This window comes from Ochotona curzoniae, unplaced genomic scaffold (genome assembly GCF_017591425.1).
Source record: "Ochotona curzoniae isolate NIBS_2020 unplaced genomic scaffold, NIBS_Ocur_1.0 patch153, whole genome shotgun sequence".
Classification (NCBI taxonomy): domain Eukaryota; kingdom Metazoa; phylum Chordata; class Mammalia; order Lagomorpha; family Ochotonidae; genus Ochotona; species Ochotona curzoniae.
In genome coordinates this window covers 38622-58960 of record NW_024466699.1, presented here as the reverse complement: position 1 = coordinate 58960, position 20339 = coordinate 38622, and the positions used below count along the sequence as shown (strand labels likewise).

Below are 20339 nucleotides of genomic sequence, written 5' to 3'. Positions count from 1 at the left end.
TAAATGTTCCAGGGCAGGGATTGGCATTCTTTGTGTTAAAGACCAGAGAGTAACTAACCTGGGTCAGAGGGACCACTTTCCCTACTACAGCTGCAGATGTGGCCTCAGGCAGCCAGGGAGAGTGGCTGTGCTCTGAAAGACCAGTCCCCTCAAAGCAAGCAGCAGCCAGTCAGGTTACAGGCCACAGTATGGTGTCCTTGATTCAATACCTACAGTTTTCAACATTTTTATTTTAATTCTAGCTCTCAGGAAATATTTTTTTTAATATTATACAGATATCACTATATGAGGCAGGGCTTGAAATTCATGAAAATGGCCCATTAAGTTTTTCACCAACTATTACAAGGATCCTCATATACACAGTTGTGTTTCACAATGGAACAGTTTGTGATTGTGATAACTTCGCCGTTTCAAAGTGTATGGTTTTGCAGGTTTCTTTTGTTACACCACCATGTTTATCTCACAAATGACTAATAATCCACACTTCGAGAACATCAGCTTTAGAATACAGGGTAAATAGGACACTATCTTTTTATAAGCAAAGATGGAAATTTCCTCATAATCTCTAACACCTACTAAATTCTATTTGTCATGGACTGACCTATGTTCTAAGTAATGTAACAGTTTACAAAGAGATGTTGTTTCCCCATAGTAATCAACATCATAGCAACTTCCAACCAGTGGTAAACCCCATTCTCTGCAAAATGCAATGCTGTAATTTTAACGTATCTGATAAGACTACCCTGAACATTAAAACCTTGGCAGTGTCTAGATAGAACAAACTAAGCAAGTTTTCAATCATTGTTATTCTGATAATTAAGCACCAATAAATCCTTTTGAAATTGAACTCAAGGGGCCAGTGTCATGACAGGGAGTGTTAAGCCATGGGCTACAGCTCTGGCATCCCATGTGGGAGCATCAGTTCCAGCCCCAGCTGTTCTGCCTTTTTTTCCACTTGCTGCCTACGCAACTGGAAGGCAGTGTAAGAAGGCCCATGTGCTTCGAGACCACAGGTAAATCCAGGACCCCGGCTTTGCACTCCTAGCACAGCTATGTGACCATTTGCTGAGGGAGGTAGTAAAACAAAAAATCCTCTCCCTGTCCCTTTCTGTCACTTCTCTTTTTCTCTGCCCCTCCTTCAAACACAATCAATACGTTTTTCAAGAATTAGCAATACAGTTATATTATAATAACATCCATTTTTAAAATAAAATCCAATTCTTTGATTAATGAGAGATTACCTCACCTAATGTATTTAAACTAGGGAAGCTCATAGTGAAGATTCATCATGATAGTCAAGCAAAACAGTGAACTGTTAATGTCCCTGGCTCCTCCATCCCTCACCAAACAAAAATCAGAAAGGACCCCTCTGTACAACTTTAGCCTCAATACAAAAACACTTGCATGCTGACATCAACTTTTACCATTAAGTGACCTAGAGAAAACACAGCAGAAAAGAATTCAGGAAATAAAAAAGGTATTTCAAATATCTACAATTACTCTGCCTGAGCATTCAGCTAAAATCTGACACAAACTTTCACAAAGCCGTTTAATCATTAGGAATAAGTCTGCATATATAACAACTATTTTGCACATCAAAATAGAATCTCAAAGATAACACACTGAAGTGCTTCTTAACATATCTAGTTTAACTAGTTAATTTACCTTGTCAGAAATTAACAACCATGGGTACATTTGTAAGAAGAAATGTTTTTACCTTCTTTTTCTACTCTGAAGACAAAAGTTCTCTGTGTTGTAACAACTTCAAATTTGTTGTCACCTTGAACTCGTACTGTTGATACGGCAGACAGGGGAATTATTCCCTTTGAATACATCTCCTGGGTGGTTACCAAAAAAAACATAAAGACAACACATTAAAATGAAATTATTTGCTCTTATCAAAAGTGGTACAGTACTTAAAACAGCTTCTGCTTTCCAATTTCATTTCAAATTTAAAGCTATATACAAATACTATGTATTTTATAACATTGCTTTAGCTCAAAGAAAGAATTATCAAATGCTCCCTTTCTTTTAATGATATGTTTGTCTTCATCTGCAATTAAATAGGAAAGAATTAAACACAGACCATCCCACTACACCAGCCAAACAGACTTCCAAAAACCAGCAGCATGTTCTTTACAAACTGCAACAAACCCTTTAAGATAATCTGCTCAAAATGATTTGACGGTGTCTGCAGGCATCTGCTGGCCGCAGCAGGTACTGTAACTGAATCATTTCTAACACAACTGCTACTCATACACGGCAGACGGAACCATGCCTAAGCAGCCTGCTGGATCCTGAGTTAATCATACCACTCAGATCTCAGGCAGGGAGGATCTTCATCTCAGTCACACTCTATCGCTTTACTTGTTGTATCTCACAGCTTAAAAAGACAAAAACAATCCAACAGGGATCGGCTTGCTGCCAATTAGTGCACAGACAATTTTACTCAAGATGGCATTTTAAAGACTTCAATCGTTTTTTCAGTTCACATTTTCTCGGCCTTAACAAATCACTGACTATGATCAGCACGTAATCTTAACCACTTATTTAAACCTTAATATTTACGGAGTCTTGTATTGAAAAGAAAATTTAAGGTCCTTGCACATCCTAATATGATTAATCTTTTGTTACTAATGAATATGCCAACTGCTAAACCACTTAGTGCAGAAAATATTGTCCCCTTCCTGTTTATTTTTTAACTTCTTTATATAATCTGGCATTCCCCCAAATCTCAAGAACTAATGTGAGGTTTGATGAGAATTTTGTCTTTATTTACTTCTAGCATAATCCAGCATCATCAAAAAGTGGCAGTTTTAACACTTCTTTTTCTTCTCTGCTTCCTTCTTTTAAATATAAATTTGGAATGCCATTTTGCAGTAAAACTGTGTCACAGCCCATTTTTCAGAAAGGCTAGCCTAGTACTGAGCCCATGTCAAGTCCAAGATGGGCACACAGTAGGTTTTGTTGTTGTTGTTGTTGTTGTAAAGGATGAAGTGTTTGGTTGTGAAGAGCAGGGTAAATCTAAGACTTTTTGTGCTGACTTGCCCAGCACATTCATTGAAGAGAAAATCACTATTTGGTTTTGAGTTTCTGATTTAGCAAAGCATGTTCAACATGATATTAAAATAACAGCACAACATTAAAGATCTTGAAAGTGAGACTATAGAGACATCCTTAAGGAACATCCTCTTTTCTTCTGTTCCAAGTATACCAACAGTCAGTAGCACAATGTAACACACCTGACATACAGATCCGAGTCCTCACTCTTCTATAAACTCTTGCCTCAGTAGATAGTTTTGGTAGTCGTCGTCTACATGGCACTCTATTAGATGGAAGTCCCTCCTCAGACAGTTGAAGGGAGAGAGGATCCACCATGTCTTTCTGGTATTCCTAATTCTCCAACATTTTTGTCTCTTTCACCGGTTCTACTAATAATCTCCAATCTATGCATTAATGTACCCACAAAACCCCTAACCATTCTTCAATGCTACCTTTTTTTTTTCATTCTTTTATTATTATTTTATGATACAGTTCCATAGCCTCTGGAATTTCCCTTACCCCTCCCATGCCAATCCCTTTTCTGCCCCCACTGATTTTCTCTATATTATCACAATACTACAGTCCTTCAAAAACAGTCAGAAGTCCATCATTCTGCTGTCTAACGTGTATCTTGATATTGTAGGCATTAATAATGGTAGAGAGTGCAGCATCTTACTGTCAAGATACATTCAACAGTTTCAAATGAAGTCCAACTTTGATTTGGAAGCAGAGATGCATATTGCAAAGTATCCTCATTTCTGGAAATGACAACCTCTATTATACAGCTACTCCATAGCCCCTTAAATAAAAAAGCCACAAAACAAAATCAACAACATTGACAATTTAAACATAAAGTTAAATAGCATGCAAGTGAATGGATTGACCAAAGTGCTGCTGAAGATAAAAAAAAATACTATGGAAATTAATGACAGAAGAAAAAATTTGAATAAATTAAAATAAAAACAAAAACATCAAAACCCATAAGCAAAAAATAGCATTATAAGGGACATTTACAACAACAGGTGATTAAAAAAAAAAAAGTATCTTAAAGACAGATACACAGAGAGAAGGAAATAGAGAAAGAGTTTCCATCCACTGGTTCATTCCCCAAGTGGCTGCAATGGCCAGAGCTGAGCCAATCTGAAACCAGGAGCTTCTTCCAGGTCTCCCACACTAGTTCAGTGTCTCTACACTTTGCACTATCCTCCTCCACTGCTTTCCCAGGCCACAAGCAAGCAGCTGGATGGGAAGTGGGGTAGCTGGGTTATGATCACCCATAGGAGATGCTGGCACATTCAAAGGGAGGATTTAAGCACTAGGCTATTGCACAGGGCCAACAAGAGTTGCTTACAAAAAAAAATTGAAATATTTCAAATAAATTATCTAATAATACATCTCCAGGACTTATTAAAGGAAAAATGTACAGGAAAAAAATGATTTTAAAAAATCACAGCAAAAATAAACAGAATTGAAACTAAAAAACTACACATTGCAACAAGAATGATTTTTAAGAAGATGAACACAACAAACTTTTAGCCAGACTAGCAAAGAAAAGCAAGAGAGAAAAACCAAGTAAAATTAGAGATGAAAAATAAAACATCCTAAGAAACTAGTAAGGTGATCTCTTCTTGCTGAATGGATCCTTTGATCATTATGTGGTGTCCTTCTTCATCTCTTTTAATATTTTTCACATCAAAGTCTGTATTATCTGATGTAAGAATGGCTACAGCACCTTTTTTTTTTTTTCCCATTAACCTGGAATAGCTTCTTTCATCCTTTCACTTTAAGTTTCCTCAAATCTTTGTTGGTGTGATATGTGTCCTGTAGGCAACAGACAGCATGCTAATCTATGACACTAGATTGCTGAGTTTAAGTCGCTTACATCCAGGGTTAATATCAACAGGTAGTAACTTGGTCCTGTCATTTTAGCAATGGGTTGTTTGTTTCATCTTCTGTCAATTTAATGGGGCATTTTCCACATTTCTCATCGGTTTTGGTAGCTGTTATTCCTTTTCTCTGTCTAGAGAACATCTTTAGGCATCATTTATAGGGCAGGTATTAAAGAGGCAAATTTTTTGAGCTTTTCTTTACTGTGGAAAAATTTTCTTTCATTTTCAAAAACAAAGGAAAGCTTTACTGGGTAAGTTATTCTGGGCTGATAATCTTTTTTTTTTTTTTTTTTTCCTTTTAGAATCTGGAATATGTCACTTCATTCTCTTCTGGCCTGCAGAGTTTCCACTGAGAGATGAGCAGTGAGTCTAACTGGGGTTCTTGTATATGTTAGTTGATTTTTTTCAAATGCATATTTAAGGATCTTTGCCTTTTACTCAGCTAAAGAGAGCTTGATTATCATGTGTAATGGCAAAGATCACTTTTGCCAACACTATTGGGAGTTCTGTGCCCCTCCTGTACTTTGTTTACCAATGCTTTCTTCAAAATTAGGGAAGTTCTCCTTTATTTCATTATATATCCTATATTTCAAATGAATACATTGTTAAACCCAACTTCTTTTTCTGGGCCTTCATAATTTCTTTTTATTTTTTTAAGTGATTTGTTTGGTTTTTTTTAAAGATTTATTTATTTATTGGAAAGTCAGATATACAGAGAGGAGGAGAGACAGACAGGAAGATCTTCCGTCCGATGATTCACTCCCCAAGTGAGCGCAACGGCCGATGCTATGCCGATCCCAAGCCAGGATCCAGGAACTTCTTCTGGGTCTCCCACATGGGTGCAGGGTCCCAAAGCTTTGGTCTGTCCTCAACTGCTTTCCCAGGTCACAAGCAGGGAGCTGGATGGGAAGTGGAGCGAAATGGAGCTGCCGGGATTAGAACTGGCGCACATATGGGATCCCGGCGTGTTCAAGGCGAGGACTTTAGCCATTAAGCCATGCCACCGGGCCCGGCCTTCTTAATTTCTAATGTATCAGCTTTTATTTGATCCACTGCTGTTTCGTGTATATTATTTAAATTGCTCCAACACCTGTATGTGCCCCTCATTATTGATAAAAAGCTTTGAAATAAGTTTTTAACTTCCTTATCTCTCCTTGCTTGATGTCTTCCTCAGTTAATTTTTGCTCCTTTTTGGGAAAAGCATCAATAATAGTCATTGTGCCACTCTTTTTTTTCCTCCTGGTCATTGTTATCTTGGTTAGCAGAGTCCTCTCCTTGGGGCAGGTTTCTAAGCTATACTGCCTATTTCTACATGTAGATTTTACTGATTGAGTTCAGTATCAGTTCTTCATTTGCAGTCACTTATGCCACTCTCCCTAGCAAGCTTTAGTCCTGGGCTCTTGTGCTAGGCTGCTAGCATAGTCTCCATAGTCCCAGCTCCTGACTCACTGCTTTCTCCTCCCTGTGACCCTGTGCTATGTCTGCACTATTGCCTGAACTCCCTTTCTCCCACTCCCAGGTCAAGCAGAGCCAGGGATTGGGGAAATGCCAGCTGTCCTAAATCACTGGGTTTTCAGTGGTGCTGGTCTTGCTGGAACCTGCTGGCCATTAAGTCTGAAGGCCATCCAGACCTATCTTGGGTGGAACTCGTAGGATGCCAATTCAGTATTATTTACCCTGTGAGACTAGAGCAATGCATTGGGCCAGAAATAAATTTTCTCCTGGCTTAGCACCTGTGCAGCTCACTATTGTTCCTCCAGCCGCTCTGCAGCCTTTACTTCGGGTGTACAAAACAGTGCCCAATGTGGAACTGGTCGGGGGGCTGAGAGGGAGGGGTAAGTGTCTGAAATGTGAAATCTCCCTGTTGTTGCACCCCTGCTTGGGCTCTGCCACTCTGCTTCTGTTCATGATAGAATTAAGCAAATCAGCAAGACAGGCAATTCTATGCCTGTTTTCAACTCCTTGCCAACCACTGACCACCCAATTACTAAGGTATCTGATCACTGCAATATCACTCTGCTGTCTCTGCTGCTTGCCCGTGTCCACAGGTCTCCAGGTGTCCCTCTGCCATCAGCCTGTCCTCTCCTATTTGCTGGGACTGCAACCTCTCTACTTTACCCTGGCTATGATTCTCCATCTGTTTAAACATGTTCTTACTCTATTCTGCCATCTTATTTCTCCCACCAATGCTATCTTAAACATCCAGAAGGCCTAAAGGCTTTCAGATGTCCTTTCATGTAGCCAAAAGTGAATGTGATATTTTAAGTATGATTTTAAAAGAATTACTGAGTACCCTATAAAAATGGAAAAGGATGTTAAGAAACAAAAACTTTAATAAACTTTTTCTTCTGGTTTACATTATTCTTGTCTTATCTCCTCTTTACCAAATCCTTTTCTCATTAGTTCCAACTACCAATTTTGTCAAGAACAAATAAAATCTCTACTTTCCTTCCTTCCTTCTCTATCCATTTTTCTCATTGCCACTCCCATACTTCAAGGTATCATTGGTATATGAAATCAGCAACTAAATACCTCAAATCATGGAACTAAAAATTTCCTTCTACACAAGGCCATTAAAATCTCTCTCTTCTAGACAAAAAATAGGACAAATGGCCTGCCAAGTGTTCATGGTTTGCCTTCCATGACTTAGTCTCTCACACATCTGCAATGTCCACTTACTGGCTACTTCCTGCCACCACTGATTCTGAACTCTAATTACAGCGGCCTTCCTGAGGTTCCCTGACCACACATCTGTCCAAGCCAACATGTCTGCTTGCACTGCTTGCTCTGCAGAAAAAGTTCTTCACACACACCCATCATCACTTGTTACTGCCTCCTCTTACTTCGCCACCAACATGCCCTCCCAACCAAAGCATTAGGAACCAGCGTCTTCTCTTTGGCCCTCTTCCTGAACAGTTGAGCAACTCCACATTAAGCTCACTGCAATCTGCACATTTCCTTTAGAGCAATTACTGATTGCAATTTAAGGAGTAACTTTATTTATGTCTGCATGATTATTTGATCCATATTATCCCCCCCAAACAGACTACGGATGATTTATCTGTTTCCATTAGCATTTTCATAAAACTGGTTCACCACAAATATTTTCTGAATGAGTGAATCCCATGCCCAATCAATCACAATCAAACCAAATCCTGATGGGACACTTTTAATATTTTGGAATTTTTTTTATTACTTCCACTGCCAGTATATAGGTCTGCACCCTGGGAAATCAAGCTTCTGCCTTATGTAACACTCTCCTGATTCCTCAACTTTCAGCCTCTTTTGCTTCTAACTTTCCTATATATAGTTGTTTAGATTGCATAACACTGGAGAAAAATGTAAGCATTCATTGAGGTAGATCCTAAATTTGCCCAGGACCTTGATGGATACAAATGGTCAGAAGCGGGTAAGAGGAAAGATCATGGAGGAGAAAATTACGAGGAAAGAGTTGTTCCAGTCCCCTGCCAAACCAACCTGTACACAGCCAGACACAATTACAAAAAAAAAAAAAATTACAAATATATGACATAAATGGTATAACAAAAGAAGCTCCATGAATGCATGAAGGATAAAAGGGTAACATGAGCCAAAACTAAACCACTAAGTCCTTTAGAAATCGAGAAGACAAAGAGAACCTCACTCAACTGTCAGGGAATACAACAGGAGAAAGGAAAGTCAGAGCGTTTTTAGGACAAGGTCAGAGCCTCTCTGTTAAAGGTCGAGATTGTCTATGGTAGCTGAGATAAAATGGTAGAAAATTTAGAATATTGAAACTCATTTATAGTTTCTTCCTTCAGCCATTTGTTTCCAAATTCAGTCTTCAGAAAAAAAAAAATTATTTGGGGCCTGCAATATTTGGCTCAATAGGCTAACCCACCACCCTGTGGCACCGGCACCCCACTTAGGCATAGCTCATGTCCTGGCTCCTCCACTTCTGATTCAGCTCTCTGCATGTTGCCTAGGAGGGCAACACTGAATTACCAGAAATTATCTCTCCACTAATAAGGATGCCACTACCAACAGAGATGCACTCGTGGTACAGAAACCACTTTCACTCCTGAATGGTCTGTTTCCTACCTTCACTTAAAAAGCACAGGGACTGAAAACAACCAGTTGTCAGATTCCATCACTTACACTGGACTCAGCCAAAGCCAACACATGCTGTCTCCACATTGAAACACACTGGCAAACCAGACCCATTAGCTACAAGGCAAGGGCAGCTTTTAAAAAAGATGCATCTCAGCACCTTAGAAACCTCCAATGAAGGTGGATCTGATGCTTTATCTGGACCTTCAAAGCTCTCGGCAGCCCAGCAGGCAGAGTGTGCTTGGCTGCAGGATACACTACTTCCCATCTGAAAGCACACACTTTGCTAACCTGCAATACTGAAGCGGTAATCTATGAAAGGAAGTCTCAATCTCTATTCGGGTCACAAATGTCACCATTATTAGGCCCTGACAATCTCTACATAATGAAGACTAAGGGTAGACCATAAGTTATGAAGTAAAACAACTGGCTAAGTCTTAAAATGAGTATGGTAAAACAACAACAACAACAACAAAAATCATTGGGAAAAAAATCACCTGATTTAACTGAACTAAACAGAAGGAATATTTCTTAGTTCCAACACTTAATTAGGGAGATGTTCAAAAACAGACAAGTTGAAAGTAGCACAATGAACAACCCAAAACTTCAATCTACAGTAAACGAATTCCATCTTCAGAATTTGCTTTATCTAACTCTGCAGGCGTTCAAGTTTGTGTATCTGCAGAGATCAACACAGCAAGCAGGAATATTTGAAAACCATTTGCATGTGGCACCACATCCTTAAATATTCCAGACTACATCTCTGGAGAATGAAGACATTCTCACACCAACTCAGACACGCTGAGGACTACCTCATTCCATTAAGATGCCATTTGCCAAAGAATACACAATACGGACTTCAAAAATTCACACACACACAAAAAAAGCTTTACTAAAAGAATAAGCTTTTTGATACAAAGAAAAGTGTTCTCTTTAAAATATATGAAATACACTGCAATCCAAAGAACTACACCTGGCTTTTAATTTTAAAATATCTGCCACTGAAATATTTAATTCCATTTTCCATGAACTTTCTGAAACACACAATGCATAGATACATTTATTTTCATTTGAAAGGCAGACTTTAAAGACAGAAAAGGAGATACAGAGAGAAGTCTTCCATCCAATGAAGATCACAGCAGAAGGAGCTGAGCTGCTCTAAAGCCATGAGTCAGGAACTTCTTCCAGGACTCTCACATTGAGGGTGGCAGGGCCCAAGGACTTGTGCTATGGTCTGCTGGTTCCCCATGTCATAAGCAGAGAGCTGGATTGGAAATATCCACTGGGACACAAATCAGCACCCATATAGGATGTTGGTGCCACACATATAGGAATAAGCTGCAACACTAGCACAGAGCCCCCAACAGTCAATATTTTCAATGAGCTCTAACTCCAAAAACAGCCTACTTAGTCTCTTATGAGTCTCTTTCTCATCTAGTCTACAATTAGAAAAAAAAAATTTGTGCAGTCAAATTTGCAATGAGGGTTTCAAAAGTTCTTTGAGAAAAATGAAATGAAAAAATAATTAGCCACAAAAATTTTGAAATCTGTGAAGAGCTTTTATTTTTCATGAATTTCATGAAGTCTTCATGTATACGCATTTCAAAGTGTTTCACATCAAAATAAACAGCTTATGTTTATCTTAAAGACAGAGTGAGAGGAAAGAAAGAAGGAAAGCTTGATCTTCCATCTCTGGTTCACTCGCTGAATGCCTACAACAACCAAGATTGGGCTGGGCTGAAGCCAGCAGACAGGGACTCCATTTGGGCCACCCTTTGGAGAGCATGGATGGCAGCATGTGGGCTGCCAGTCGCTGCCTTCCCTGGTGCAGGCTTAATGTGTTGCTCTTCAATATCTGTCTCAGGGAATATCTTCTAATTAACTTCCTATAAACCAAAGTGCTCTTTTACACGGGCTGCACTTCCCCTCTGGGACCCTCACTGTCCTCCTTGATAATAACCACTTTGTCCCTGCTTCCCCTTTTCTTCAAGTCCCAGAACATATGAGATCTCAAGCAAGCCCCACCCACTCCTGGAATACAAACGCTATCTCCTCACTGTGCACTTTTCCCCTTACAGAATCGTTTGTAAACCCTCCTCGCCACTGTTTATGAGGATGGCAATTTCTTATTCATCCCTATCTTGTTCACAACAGTTGCTAGAGTTTACAGGAGATCCTCTACAAATAATTGTAACCCTGTGAGCTAAAAAAAAAAATCTCAATTTTATGCCTCAGGAAAAACTTAAATTATGAAAGAGCATTTTATTACATTCGAATTCTTTTCATGTTGATAATCCAACTCCTGTTCTTGAAAAATCAAACTGCTGGTTCAGTACTGAAGTACATTTGGCTTGCAGAAAGCAATCTTTGAACACTGTAAAATGCACTTACCCTTTCATTGTTGTAGTAAGAAATGCTAAGGCCATCAAATTTCACCCATCTCTTCTGAAACATGCGTTTTCTGTAAAACATGATGAAATTATTTTACACTTAAGTACCACAGACTGGGATTTCAAATGCATTTGTAATATAGTCATGTTGAAAGCATTCCTATTTGATTAAATAACACAAACAACAATGGCTTATGTTAAAACAGTTTTTGCAATGGTAGACAGGAAAAAAAGATACGCATAATGACACTATCTAGTCAACTGACAATTGTAGTTTAAAAACCAAAACTGTCAACCATGTAGGCATACCAAGGATAAGGTAAGACAAACTGTTACGTACACTGCACAATGAATCCATTTCCATTAATGAAAGTAATATATTTACATAGACATCCCTTTCTCATTAAGCTTATACATTTAATTTTAAAAAAAAAAATTTTCCTTTGGGCCATGAATAATGTTAGGATAAAATTACAAGGCTTTGTCAATTGGATTATGTAGGCAGTTATTTAATTTTAATTAAATGAGCAGAAAAGCCTTCAAATCTAGACAATCATTTCTGATCAATCAAAATTCAATCTAACATTAACATTTTTGAAAGAATAACATAAAAGGCAATTGCAATTTAAAATGGTTACAATATGAAAACTGAAGGCGTAGTAATATCACGATGAGTTTCACGCATAGGCTCAAAGACACTATCACTCAGACTGTATTTGGAAGCATGCAGAACCACTTCTGCTTGGGGTTGTTTTTTATTTTCTTTTCCTTCCCAGAGATCGGAAAATCCTGCAGTTTGAATATCCTATTTTCTATATGGCTCCCACTTCAAACAGATGCTATCTAAAAATGTTTAGCCCTTAACACAGATAATATAGCGGAAAACACTTCCTGTTTAACTTAAAAATACCATTTCTAGACCAATAGGTAAACATCAACCATGTTTACCCTCTTTTTTGCACGTCCCTAACACATTTCAAGAATTGGTATAATTTCCTGTGACTTTCAGAAGATTTCAAGAAAGAAAAAAAAAAAAAGAACTTCTGGAAAAGTGGAAAAGCAGCGAGCTTGTCTCACAGCCTCTTCCGCCAACATAACACAGCTGTTACTCAAGGGAGATACACCAAGTCTCCCACATGAATCATTAGCAAAGTTATTCTGCTGAAGATAAAATTAAACCAAATCTTGAAAAAGGGAGAAAACTTTCACAGCTCACCAGTGCAAACACCATTTTCACAGGTAAACTCTGAAGTAGTAGTTACAAAGCAATAACAACATGTAAGGACAGGAATATCAATAAATGTAACTGCCTGCCTGCCCTTCTTCCATATTGGTCTTTCATCTTTCCTCATCTTTTTAACTTCTCATTTCCTGCCTGCACTGTGTTCTCTTCCAACAGCTTTACAGATCTGTTTTTTCACTTCTTTTGGTAGTCCAAAGAGTTCTTCAAATTCTCAACATTCAAAGTTGAAAGGCAGGGCTAATGTGGCACAGTGAGTTAAGCTGTCAACCATGGGAACACTACCAATGCCACCTGAGAGTTAATTCAAGTCCCAGCTACTCCACTCCTGATCCAGCTCCCTGATAATGTGCCTAGCAAAGCAGCCAAAGTTGGCACAAGAGCCTGGCTCCCTGGAAATCCAGGCTGCTGGATTTGGCTTCAGCCTGGCCCAGCCCTGTCCCTTACAGTCAGCTTGGGGGTGAACTAGTGGATGCAAGATGTCTTTCTATTTCTCCATCTCCCTACACCCTTTCCATAACTCTGCCACTCACATAAATAAGTCTTTGTTTTTTAAGTTTAAAGGTAAGAAAATATTAAGTAGAACACTAATTATACACTGAATAAATTTAGCACTTAGCATTCATTTCTTATTTATCTTTGTTACATTTACACATGGACAAATATACATCTGTCCACACAACCCTGAGCGAAACTGGTTAACTGCAAACCTGGATTTTCTTTGTGCCTTCACCCTACCTGTATTTTGAATGGTGGTCAGCTAAGGGATTAGCAGCACAATCTTAATCCAATCCAAGTTAGATCATAAAGCTCTTCTTTCTCAAAGCCCCCTCTACTTTTACTCATAGGGAAATAAATGACTTGACAGAGTCTCCAAATGTATATGACTGTTTTGTTTCCTCTCTTTCTATCTTCAACCAGCCCTTACATTCACAAACTCCTAGAATGTTCCCTTCTCTACCATATCATTTGATTGGTAACTAGCAGAAAAACAAATACAGCACCAAGAAAGAATATGCTGAGCAGATTAAGCACCCAGGCAGGGAGAAAAAAAAAAAACCTCAAACAACCAGCACTGATATTATCAGATGCTCTTCAAAGAAGGTTGAACAGAGGCAGGAAATCTTCTAAAAATTCAGAATTAGGGCCTAGTAGTGCAAGATCTTAGTGGCTAAATATTTGCCCTGCATGTATTGGAATCCCATATAGGCACCAGTTCATGTCCCAGCTGCTCCTCTTCCCCTGTAGCTCCCTGTTTGTGTACTGGGAAAGCAGTGGAGGACAGTCCAAAGCCTTGGGATCCTGCACCCATGTGGGAGACCTGGAAGAAGTTCCTGGCTCCTAGCTTTGGCTTAGGATCGGCTGAGGTCAAGCCACTGTGGCCACTTGAGAAGCGAACCACTGGACAGAAGATCTTTCTCTCTGTCCCTCCTTTCTATAAATTTGACTTTCCAATTGAAACAAATAAGTCTTTAAAAAAATTGCTGCCTTACAGATTACACAGTGGCATCATTTTTTCCAAATGATTTTTGTGTTTCCTTTTTGTCACCCATGTGTTGGTTACTCAGTGGCACATTTTTTCATGGTGCTATAATTTGTTGTTGTGGTTGTGGCTGTTGTTCTAACTCATACCAGTTGTTGACCTTGCTTCATGGCTTCTCATTTATGGAAATGTATAGTGATGGAGTACTGGGGTCTACCATATCCAGATGTGGGAGTATAATGCAACATGCATCCCTGCCTCCAGACAAAAGATTGATCCCAATGAAACTGTTGGAAATGTGTACACAATGGGATGCTGGAGTGTCTGATATTGTCTGTACCAACAATGTCAGGATATACTTCAATAAGAGACTGATGGAATTATGATTCCTTACGCAGGTCTATACCATTGTAGCAAGATGGGGAAAATCTGTCAGAGGGTGGGGGTTTGAGGGGGTGGAATTCCAGTCTATACGAAATTGTACCACATAATTTAAAAAATCAAAATAAAAATATCAAGAAAAAAATAAATTTAAAAAAAACCCTCAGAATTAAATTCAACATTTCAAATCCTGCCAAGGGTCCAACTGAAACTACTTTAACATATCTTACTTGAAATTGTTTAATCACAATCAATTGGATTTATGAAGCTTTCTCAAAATCCCATCACAACCTGGATAATTTGCAAAAGGAGAGACATCATCCAGGCACTAAACAGTGACAACCACAAGAAAATAGGGAGAGGAGAAGATGTTAAATAGCTTAGTATCTGTAAGGATTACAGAGCAAGTACACCACCATCTGACTCCATATACATTCCCACTCAGACTGTGATACAGTAAAATACATACTCTTAAGATATTTTTCTACCACTTTAACTTCTCAACTCCCAGATGAATATTTTCACCTATTTCAAACTCAACTTTTAAAAAAACGAATATTGCATTACTGTAATAATACAGAGGGAGAGGTAAGCATGACAAAACTCAGCCAAAAAGAAATGGAAGTGAAAGCAACATGGTAAGTGAAAGTACATCTTCTCTGCAGGAAGCGAGTGTTGTTTTGCAATCTATCATTCAGACTATGCTCTCAGTCACAGCCAGCCTGTGTGTGGGCAAGTGACCTGACACACACTGGCTGCCTCTTTTCTCTATGCCTTTTTTCAAATTCATGACAATTCCAACTGCTTAGAATGCTCTCCCTCTGTGCCCTGGATATGAGCTGCTTCTTTTTCATTTAAAAAACTTAGTTTATTTTTATCTGAAAGGTAAAGTGCAGAAAGAAAGGAAGACAGAAAGCATTCTTCCATCCACTAGTCCACTGGTTCATCTGGGGACCATACAGTGGTACCTAATGGCCTCAACAGCTAGAATTAAGCCAATCAGAAGCCAAGAATCAGGAGCTTCTCCCGGGTCTCCCACATGCATTCAGGAGAATAAGGACCTGAGCCATTCTCTGCTCCTTGCTCAGACCATAAACAGGGAGCTGAAATCAGAAATAGAGCAGTCAGAACACAAACTAGTGCCAATTAGGATGCCAATGTCTCAAGTGGAGAATCAGCCCAAAACACTACAGCACTGGCCTCAAGGTGTTGCTTCCTATTTAGAACGTCTACTTAAAAGTCATTCCCAGCAACCAGTCATTTCTGACTAACACACAGCTTGTTTAGCTCCTTTATTTTTAAGATTTATTTGTTTTTATTGGAAAGGCAGATCCACAGAAAAGGAGAGTCAGAAAGAGCATCCATCTTTTTGTTCACTCCCCAAGTGGCCTCAATGGCCAGAGCTGAACTGATCTGACGCCAAGAGCTTCTTCTGGGTTTCCCATGCGGATGCAGGCTCCCAAGGCATTGGATCATCCTCCATTGCTTTCCCAGCCATAAGCAGGAGTTGGATGGGAAGTGGAGCAGCCAAGACATGAACTGACACCCGCACGGGATCCTGGCACTTGCAAGTGAGGATTTTGCCACTGAGCCATTGAGCCAGGCTCACTCCTTTATTTCTTGCTCCATATCTTTACTTATTGAAATTTACCAAAATCTTTAATTATATATTTTTGCTATTTCATCATTCAACACTAGATGTTAATCTTTGTGTACAGAAACCATCTGCTTTGTTCATCAAAGTAAAACCAGTGACTAAAATAGCTGCTTACCAAATCAAATGTGCTTAATAAATATTTAGTACAGGGAGCAAGCATTCAGCCTATTGGATAAGATGCCTGGATCCCCACATCAGAGTGCTTGGGTTCTATTCCAGGCTCCAACTCCTGACTCCAGGCTCCTGCTAAAAGCAACCTGGAAGGCTTCAGTGATAACTCAAGCAATGGATTCGGTCTTCTCACCCATGCAGCAGACCTGGATGAGTTTCTGATTCCTAGCTTTCATGCCAGCCCTGCCCTGGACTTTGTATGCACCCGGAGACTGAGTCACAGATGACAGCCTGTTCTGTGGTCTATCTCACTTCTTCTTTCTCTCTGGATCTAAGCAAACAAATACAGTCATAATTTAAAATAAATTTTGTAAGCTTATATACACACTGAAAAACAAATATTCAAAAGTATTTTATAAACACAGATAAACTGAAATACTAGCTAGTCTTATTTTTGTATTATTTTTATTTATTCAAATACTAAAGATGAAGGTTTTTTTACACGACAAAATAAAAGCTGTGTAAGTTTATCTTGTTGTTCAAGAAGGAAATCTCTAACATGCTTGAAAACTCACCATACTTTTCTACCTAATTTATGAATGCATTATATAACGAAACATAAATATTTTACAAACGTTTCAGATCCTGGTATCCACCATTATAGAAACCATCTGTTGCTGAGTTGAGTATTAGCAAATCAGATTTCACATCTAAGTGATGCTGGTCAAAGCGGTAGAAGTTCACTTATAAAAAGAACGTTCAACATAGTATATCGCAACCTAGGTATCCTCCTTCCAGGCGGTAACTAGGCTAATTAGCATGGTTGTAGAAATCATTTCATAGTGTCAAATCATCATAACCACACATTTTAGAAATACATCTAAGTCTTTGACATTCCTACTCCAATTAATCTAGGCAATAAGAACAATAAACTACATAATTCTTTACATTTTATACTCTCCTATATAAAATGCAAAATAATCTAAGATGTTTTGAGAAGTAAATTAATTTACATTAGAACCATCTACCTTTCTAATTAAGTAAGCTAACATCTACCTATTTTCTTGATGTGAATGCCAATACTGGATTTTAAAATCTGGTTCATTAAAGATAAGAACACACACTTAGATCACTTTTAACAATATTACCACTTTTTCAAGTTGATGGAAACTTGCATTTCATATTGGTAAACCCTACAATTTCATCAAAACTTCACCTTGAAAAAAAAAAAGGAGCATTGGGGCCCAGCGCAATAGCCTAGTGAGTTTCCACTAAAAATGAATTTTTAAAAAAAGGAGCTTAAGGACTGTGTTTCTAAATGCTAATTTTAAGTTAATACCGATGTTACATTTTTAACTACTATCTTTTCTATTAACAAATTTAATCGTATTCATCTCATGCATTTATAAAAGTCTGTTAAATACTTGGCAACTAATTCCATTGGAATTATGTTCAATTAATACGCATATTCCTAGAGCAAGCTAAAACACACTACATGCTTTCTGAGAGACAGCACTGCGGCACGCCGAGATGGGCTATAAGCAAAGGATGTCTGCATTCCACATCAGAGTGCTTGGAACTGAATTCCCACATCAACTTCCTGTCTAGACACCTGTTCAAGTGCACCCTGGAAAGCAGCAGGAGATGACTCCGACACTTTAGTTCCTGATCCCCATTGAGAGTTCCTGGCTCCTGACGTTAATCAGTTCAATTTCAGTGTTGTGGAAATTTGGAGAATAAACTAATGCTTGGAGAAAACTCTTGTCTCTCTGCCTTTCAAATAACCAAATAAACCTAGCAAACATTATCTGAAGGCTGTTTTTCCCTAGATTTCATTTAACAATTTGCTTCAAAATCTTTAAAATGAGATTTTTAAAAAGACACATTGGTCTGTGATCTCACTATTAATACAAATTAGGGACTGCAATAACTATACATTATTACACAGATTTTAAAGTTTCAGTAGTATAAATTAGAAAAACATATTTGTTAATAAAATTGCAAATATATATGCCATGCTTTGTTTGATTATACACTGTGCCAAGGCATGCACAAATAGTAACTCATGTAATCCTCCCAGCGACCATATACTCCCACTTTACAGATCAACACACTGCGACAGAGGTTGTTAAATAATTGGCCCAAGTGATACAATTAGTGCAGGACATAGCTGGAAATCAACTCCAAGTGTTTTGTTCCCAAAGTCTAAACTCCTAAACATTCACAAAACAGATCCCAGTAACTTTGCAAGCAGAGCATCCTAGATCCCCTCTCCACCTCCAACCCCAGGGAGTAATAACATTTGACCACTACACATTTTATATGAGAGTTCAATTTTACAAAGAGCTTCACAGTTCCCATAGGAAAAAGTACAAGAATGCAAGAAACACATTAGCCTGTATTACAGTCTCATTTTGTGTAGGGTTTTGAAGGGAAACATTTCTTTAAGAATCTGTTTTAGAATAATTTAAAAGAGTTGTGCACCATCACTGAATGGATTTCTACAAACTCTTCCCTTGGGCGCTGGCAGGTCAGGTGGCTTACAGTTTCAATAGCTTTCCTAACACCAGTGTATAAGTAGTCAATTAAATCTTAATTTATAGAGAACTTACATAGGAGTACTCCTAGTTACCACCATTCCTAAGAGGCAGTTATATTTTTAAGATTCACCTTTAAGCTTTAAAGCGAAAAAGAGAAAACTCAGTCCAACATGCATGCTAAACAATTATATTCAGTTAAGGTATCAGAGGCTATCAAATTGTCAGCTTTAAAAATCGCACAACTCTGCTTGCTTTGGCAGCACACAGAATAAAAATCGCATGACTGAAAAGTCAGTCAAAGGCACTAGGTCTAATTTACAGCTTTAATTAATCACAGTACTGAAGTCATCATACATGTTTTCCTCAATAATCTGCAAAATCCTGAAGGAAAGTGCTGTCAGCGTGTGTCAAAGCCTCCTGTCTTGCTCAGTTAACCCTCAAGCACGGCAGCATACTAAATCCATGCTCCTTCAACCCTAAAGAGGCCCAGCGTTTCTTAGAATTATTAATCTCTAGAAGTACAGATATCTGCTTATTTTCTTAATTACCTGTTTTTCTACCTAATAATTGATTTTTATCTAATCTTTAAGTATGTTTTTAAGCACTGCAATAATGACAATATAAGGCATATATACACGCATATACATGCATACTTAAGGAATTACTAAAATACTTCTATAAAATGCTAGTATTCATCAACTCTACATCATGTGTTTTCAATTTTAAGAAAATAAAGAGGCATTAAATATAACAGACTATGAGCAAGCATGCTTAGGGGGAAAAAAGAGAGAAACATTTAAAATGTTAACTCTCAAAAAACAGGTCTCCTATAGCCACTTTATTCCTGAAAGGTGCTGTTCTTCACCCAAAGGTATTTTGGCAGGGCTGCGTAATGCTGTCATAGCTGACAAAGATGAAAACAGGAGCACCATGGAACCCCCAGAGAACGATGGAGGGAAACCAGGATGCTGATTTCAAGGCAGACCTGGCACTCAACCGGCCAAAACTAATCATGTTCTCCTAGGATTGTATGAGGACAGAACAAAAAGCTTAATATCTTTGGACTACTTCAGAGATTTAAACTTTTGAAACATAAATGGACAGTCAGACGTAGAGAGAGGAGTAGAGACAGACAGGAAGATCTTCCATATGGTGATTCATTCCCCAAGTGGCTGCAATGACCGGAGCTGAGCTGATCCAAAGTCAAGAGCCAGGAGCCCCCTTGGGGTCTCCCACATGGGTGCAGGGTCCCAACGCTTTGGGCCATCCTTAACTGTGTTCCCAGGCCACAGCCAAAGAGCTGGATGGAAAGGGGGCTACCGGGGTTAGAACCGGCACTCCTATGGGATCCTGGCACGTGTGAGGTGAGGACATTAGCCACTAGGCTATCACACCAGGCCCGAACAATTTTTTTGATGAATGAATAAGCACATACAAGCTCAGCAAACAAAAAGGTAATTATTAACTCCAAGAAAAAAAGTCAAAATTGCAAATCAATGGAAAATTAGCACTACAAT

At 38.6% G+C, this 20339-nt stretch overlaps 1 protein-coding gene across 3 annotated transcripts in view; it reads right to left on the bottom strand.

Annotated features, from left to right (window-relative positions):
- The window catches only part of LOC121166504 (arf-GAP with Rho-GAP domain, ANK repeat and PH domain-containing protein 2), a 172104-nt gene that overhangs the window by 114227 nt on the left and 37538 nt on the right, over positions 1–20339 (bottom strand). For all 3 annotated transcript variants that reach the window (XM_040995670.1, XM_040995669.1, XM_040995671.1), the window contains exons 7-8: positions 11412–11481; positions 1718–1838 (exon numbers count right to left, since the gene is read on the bottom strand). In XM_040995670.1, the coding sequence (XP_040851604.1) occupies positions 1718–1838; positions 11412–11481 (191 nt within the window). The remainder of the gene's footprint in view (positions 1–1717; positions 1839–11411; positions 11482–20339) is intronic.